Raw genomic sequence first — 6,191 nt, 5'->3', positions numbered from 1 at the left:
AAAAAAAAAAAGAGAAATCTGGTACTGTCGTTGCAAGTACTTGACCCCTGAGCAGCTTGGTTTTCAGCAGTAGTGTGTGCTGTAGATGATGTGGTGCTCAGTGAAGTTGAGCAATCTGATCTGCATTTGGCAGGACGTTGTGATGGGACTTCCCATGGTTACGTGAAGCAGGTTAAGTACGCTGGCACTTAAAATTATCAGAGCGGTAAAGCAGCGTAATGAAATCCCTGCATTTTCATTATTTTTATCCGTTTTGACAGCGTACATTGGACTCACACATTTGTGCATGCTCCTGTTTGTTGGTTCTTTTAACGACTGGACAAATTATTGAAAATATTAGCAGAAGCCAAAATGTTTTGTTCGAGCAGCAGTGTCCACTGACGTGAAAATGAATAGAAATTTTGTTTTGTTTGTAATAGCATATGAAATTGTTGGGGCGCTGGAAATGCTTTTTGGAAATTTTTTTCAATAACTAAAACAAGATTGCAGTGGTATCGGATGTCTGGGTAATACAAATTCATTAGCACTTCCTGCTGTCTTGCTCAGAAACAGTGAAAAACAAATGTAACACCTGCTGAGAAATAGCATCTGCTTGGAAATAATCTGATGCAAGTACTTTGTCGAACTTGAGAAACCTAGGAGACTTGGATCTGCAAATGAGACTTTGAGGATTATAACAGTGAAAGAAGAAGTGAAAGAACAGTCTCATTAAAGACTTCAGCAGTTGCTTCCCTTGATAAATCTTGATATCAAAGAATATTTAAACTTGGTGTCTTAAGCATTCAGTTACCACTTTACAATAATAATATAGTTTACTTCAAAAAAAAAAATAAAAAGTGTAGACCTGGAATTTCTTAAAAATTCATGAATCCATTACAGCACTTCTCTTGCTTTCATTCCTGAGAAATGCAACTCGAAATAAAAGCAAGAGCATGCCTTTGGAAAAAAGCACTTAAAGTATAACTGTCTGCATATTACGTGGAGGAGTAAAAAGCAAATATTTGTCTTTCACTAACAGTATGAACTTACCGGTAATCTGAAATCCATCTTTATTGTCATTAAAGAGGAAGAGGCTTTCTATCGTGTTGATTGAGTGCAGGCTGTGGGAGAAGGGATATTAATTTAAAGGCTCTGTATAATGCATCCTTCAGTTGAACAGCAATGTATGGGACTAACATTGTGCAGTGGGCTCTTCAAATAGGAGCCACTGAAACTTGCTTCTTGATTTCTGTTTCGTCCCAGTCCTATGTGCTCGTTACGTTCATCCGTGTGACTGTTGTAGTATCTAGAGAGTGTTCTGACCTGCTGCTAGTAACCTCCCTTCTTCCTTTCCAAAAAATGTGATGAACCTAAAGAAAGAAGATTGCCCAATTTATATGTGAAAATGAATCTTTTCTACGCCAAGGTTTTCTAATTTAAAAAAAAAAAAAGATGGCAAGTTGAAATAAGTTTTGCTGTTTATACATGGTAATAGCAAAACTTCAGTTTTGGGGAGTGGTTGTGTTCTTTAAATTGAAGTTTGTGAAGAGTTGCGTAATCTTTTTTTCATTCACTTTTTTTATAAAAGCTATTAAAGACTATGAGACTGCTCAAGCCAATAGTGAAAATGACCAGCAGATTCGTGAGGGGCTAGAACGTGCCCAGAGGATGCTGAAGCAATCACAGAAGAGGGATTACTATAAAATCTTGGGAGTAAAAAGGTGAGATACTAATATCCAAGACGATGATGTGAAAGTTGGTTATTAAACCAGTACGTCAGGGGCTGATCACTTGGATTTGTTCTGCTGAGTGTTGGGTTTTATTCCTGTATCTTGCTACCTTCACTTTCCTACTGTACTAGTTCAGCAGTGTGCAGCTTTTAAGTATCATTTGTTTACAATTCTTTTAGAAAGGATGAAAAGACAACATTAGGAAGGAAGGAAATAAATCCATTGGCAGGAAATTCTTAGTATAGATGATCAAGAGTCAGGTGAATGAATTGGGGAAGAAATGAAGACTGGAACGAATTACTGAAAGCAACAAAACCAAAACCGTGGCAGATAGTGTGACAGATTGGAAGAGTTTGAAGGGACTAACTGAAAGGTACCTAAAATACTTCTGCTGCTAACCTTGAGAAACTCACGACTTCCCTTTCTAATAAGGACCAAACAGATGTCCAATTCTCAACTTAGTATTGGTCATCCTTCCAGTCGTGAACTAAATCTCTACTCTTTGTGCTTTTTGTTACTCATCTGATTGTGAATTCTTCAGACTGGGAACTGTATTCTGCATAGTCGCTGGCAGTAGCATCTTTCCAAAGAAAGTAAATGGGTGGTGAAGGAAAGAATGAGTAATCGTTGTTTAAAGTTGCAGCCTGCTTCCTCTGGTTTTTGTGTAAAGAATCTTCAGTGCCACCTGCAGAAGGTTAACATCATTTTCCTGATGCCTTTCATTACTGCCTCAGTGTTTAAAATAAACCTGTAGATTCACTAGCGTGGCATGTGGACAATGAGAAAATTGTAAGTTACCTATAATTTTATCCATCCAGAAATGCCCGAAAGCAAGAAATCATAAAAGCTTACAGAAAGCTGGCATCCCAGTGGCACCCTGATAACTTCCAGAGTGAGGAAGAAAAGAAGAAAGCGGAGAAAAAATTCATTGATATAGCAGCTGCTAAAGAAGTCCTCACTGATCCAGGTAATGATTGTTCTTATGCAGCGACTTCATTTTTTTTTTTTTAATTACTTTTTTACAGTAATGTAAAAATGCAGCGAGTATAAGCCATCACAAGCATTGCAGCCTCCCTTTTTCTCTTTCTCCCCTTACCCATCTTGAGAACGCGGTGCACTAATACTTGCATCCCATCTGTTGCATGAAGTCTGATGTAAACTTGGCATGTATTGTGTTTCGGTGGCTTTTGTTTAAGTCAAAAATGATTATTTCAAAGGTCTCTTTTTAGGATACAGTCTTGCAGAGGTTTCTGCAGAGCATCTCTGGAGATGCTACCTTTAAGGATGTGTGTGTCTCCTTCTGCCTAAAGTTCTATTGCAAACTACATTTAGATTAACAGCACCTGAAGTACTCCAAAGAAGCCCTCAAAATTGGCCTTTGTTGTGTCTATGAAAGCCTGTAGATGCATTGTGCAAACAGAGTATTTCCCTGAGGGCAAGGGACTGAGTTCTCTGTCAGCCTGAGGGAGAGGATGCCCTCGCTGCTGGTCTGTGGCCAGGCTCCTGGGGCCGGCCTGGTCCCTAGGAGCAAGAAGCCCTGTCAGGTCTGGCTGGCTGCTGGTCAGCTCTGGGCGAGGGGGAAAAAAGTGAAGAATGCGGCCACTCTCCTGGGAGACCCTGTGGTGCGGTGACTAGGAGATGTGATGTCTGTCTCAAGGGATGAATAGAAGGGGCCGGACCACTTAGTCTCAAGAACATAATAAAAACCAGGTTGGTGTGTTTATCTTGCTGCCTTTAAAAAAAAAATAAGGAAGCAAACCAACATGGAACAACAAAACTCCAAAACCCAACAAACCAACCCTACAAAGCAAGAAAACCCTCAACCAGAGGTGATGTCTGTCTCAAGGGATGAATAGAAGGGGCTGGACCACTCAGTCTCAAGAACGTAATAAAAACCAGGTTGGTGTGTTTATCTTGCCGCCTTTAAAAAAAATAAGGAAACAAACCAACATGGAACAACAAAACCCCAAAACCCAACAAACCAACTCTACAAAGCAAGAAAACCCTCAACTAGAACCATCTGTTAAGTTCTTGTCTTTAAACTGAAATTCATACCTGTCCCATTGGACAGCCCGGTACTGTCTTGCCTTGTTTTAAACTAAAAGACTGGTTTGAAGTTTTTTGTACAGTGCTTTCATGGTGTTAGTCTCTTCTGTGCCAGTCTCCTGGACAGCTTTGAAAAACTCGGAGTAATTCGATTCTACAGACTGCCAATACAAGTGATAAATGCAGCTCTCTGGCCTGGGGGAAGGTGTGTGTGTGTGTCTCTGTGTGTGTGTGTGTCTGAATTGGTTATTGGTCGTCAAAGATGCTTGGTGTTACTGCCCTGACTACTGTGCCATGATCGCACCTTGGTTTTGTTTCCTTCAGAAATGAGGCGGAAGTTTGATGCGGGAGAGGACCCACTGGATGCGGAGAGCCAGCAGGGTGGGGGCAACCCTTTCCACAGGAACTGGAACACGTGGCAAGGATTCAACCCCTTTGGTTCTGGAGGAGGACCATTTACATTCAAATTTCACTTCAGTTAGAGCCAAGACTGTTTCTGGTGGCTGCTGCTGTTTTTTACTTAATTTGTTGACAAATAAAAAGTCTCTCAGTTCAAGACCCAAAATCTTAATTTCTAATGTTGTCCTTAACCCAGAGTCTTACTGCACTAGAAGAAAGCTCCTTCTTTCTTTTTAGTATGCAGAGAGTTTGCTTTGTGGTGAACTTGACAAGCTCATACTGGTTTGGGGGGGTTTGTTACTGCCTTTGTATTTGTTGTGGCTATGCAGGACATGTTTGTTCCTATGGATGGAAAAAGAAAAAACAGTAAGAGGCTACTTAGGACAACACTTAAACTTAGGACTCAAGTATATGCTTAAAGGTAAAAATGCATGTAAATATCTTTCTGAATCAGGGCCTAATAAACGTGGGAAGGGTAGTTACAGTAGTCGCTACGTTAACAAATTGCTAGTCGTTGTGCTCAGCAGAATGATCCAACTCTCAGTATTCTTCAAAGGAAACCCTAGTGACCACCTCTGTATTGCCGGCGGCAGTGCCACAGGCAGGGTGAGGAGGCTGCGTACCCAATGAGTCCGAACTGTCGCTCCAGAAGAAGGTGGCCTGTAAGTAATAGTATTTGAAAATGCCTACTTGCTTTATTCGTTAACCTGAAATGAATTGGGAAGATTTCCTTGGCAGTAATTGTCAAATATGGAAGTAAAAAAAAAAAAAAAATATCCCCGGTGTTTTTCGAAAGACTCTTTCTGAGCGTGATCTGGGGTGTTTAGGTATCGTTTCGGAGGAGTTTGCACTTTAACAAAATACCTGCTTGAGACGGGAGCAAAAAAATTGGATGTGACATTTCCCCCACTATGCAGCAATTAGTTACTCCTCTGTACATAAACTCAGAACCGATGGAGGTTGTGAGGCGAGTGTACTGTGGCCCCTAGGAACACGGTATTAACTCCAGCCTGCCCCCGTAATGCAACTTCATTTCTGCAGGGTGATGCAACAGTGAGTTAATACTATGAGAAATTGTTTGAAGTGACTTTGCGTTTTGCGTAGCAGCCGCAGTTCTGCAAAGACAACTGCCGGTGTGCAAACAGAGGGACGTAACTTTCCGTTAGCCACAAGCCTGGGCTGTTCTTTTTTTCTATATGCACGTAGCTAAAATTGGTTTGGCGTTATCGATCGAACTGCGCGAATGCGATGTGAGGTATTACCAGGAGTGGAGCTGCTATGGCTGAACAGCCTTCTCGTTCTGTAGCCAAATACATCGTAATTACTGATGAGTTTCATCAGCAGCAATTTTCTTAGAATGCAAGAATTACAGTTCATCAGTGTTTTCTTGATTGGATTTTAACTGGAAAACAATAATCAGTTGATAGGGATCTTCTTTCACTTCAACTCACGGCATTTGAAAGCATAAGCAGCCTCAGTAAAACAAATGAAATGAGCAAATAAGGCCTTCAGTCTGCAAGTGGAGTTTTTATTACTGTAATCGCAGTTGCTAGTGAAGCCTAACACTTGTCTCCTGCCTCCGGTACTTTACAGACATAGTTGTCAGGCCACGTGGCTTCCTAAAATCTTTTTTTCAACAGCAATTTAAAAGGTCAGTGTTTGTTCAGCAGAAATTTATCTTCAAACTGAAGAGCCTACGTGGTGATTTCTAACAGTTGATGATGGAGAAACACCCAGCAGCCTATTGGACACCACTGTCGGGTATTTTCCAAGTCGAATGAATGACTTTCTAGAAGCTTGCCTTCTGCTTTTGACCTGCCTGAAAGCTTTTTGTTTAAACTCCGTCGAAGACGCTCGGGGCGCTGTTTGCGCCGTTCTAGGCTAGCGTGGTTCTCGTAGGACCTCTAGGGCTCGGGCATAGGAACTTACCCCGCGGCACCGGCCGATGCAGGCGGCTCTCTGGGCTCGTGCTTTTGTTGCTCGCAGTAAGGAGAGGCTCGGTAGGTAGCTGCAATGTACAGCGTCGCTCTTGGCTGG

General features: G+C 41.6%; 1 protein-coding gene and 1 long non-coding RNA gene across 2 annotated transcripts; both read left to right on the top strand.

The window, feature by feature from the left end:
* Nucleotides 1-20: 20 nt before the first annotated feature.
* Nucleotides 21-5,093, top strand: LOC104125266 (dnaJ homolog subfamily C member 3-like). Its single transcript, XM_009637706.2, has 3 exons — nt 21-1,700; nt 2,528-2,676; nt 4,080-5,093. The coding sequence occupies exons 1-3, from the start codon at nt 1,465-1,467 to the stop codon at nt 4,235-4,237; spliced, it is 543 nt and encodes a 180-aa protein (XP_009636001.2). The 5' UTR covers nt 21-1,464; the 3' UTR covers nt 4,238-5,093.
* Nucleotides 2,684-3,642, top strand: LOC118452177. The gene is made up of 2 exons (XR_004841855.1): nt 2,684-3,349; nt 3,539-3,642. It is a non-coding gene; the product is annotated as an uncharacterized LOC118452177 (long non-coding RNA).
* Nucleotides 5,094-6,191: the final 1,098 nt, after the last annotated feature.

Source organism: Egretta garzetta, unplaced genomic scaffold, assembly GCF_000687185.1.
Source record: "Egretta garzetta isolate BGI_Z169 unplaced genomic scaffold, ASM68718v1 scaffold594, whole genome shotgun sequence".
NCBI lineage: Eukaryota > Metazoa > Chordata > Aves > Pelecaniformes > Ardeidae > Egretta > Egretta garzetta.
The sequence above is the reverse complement of the archived record's forward strand: the minus strand, read 5'-3'. Positions and strand labels throughout refer to the sequence as shown.

Excerpts from the sequence above, each read along its gene's own strand:
- LOC104125266 (XM_009637706.2), top strand. The coding sequence starts at position 1,465 with ATGGTAATAGCAAAACTTCAGTTTTGGGGAGTGGTTGTGTTCTTTAAA. Across the intron at positions 1,701-2,527 it reads AAAATCTTGGGAGTAAAAAG|AAATGCCCGAAAGCAAGAAA; the intron begins GTGAGATACTAA and ends TTATCCATCCAG. Across the intron at positions 2,677-4,079 it reads AGAAGTCCTCACTGATCCAG|AAATGAGGCGGAAGTTTGAT; the intron begins GTAATGATTGTT and ends TGTTTCCTTCAG.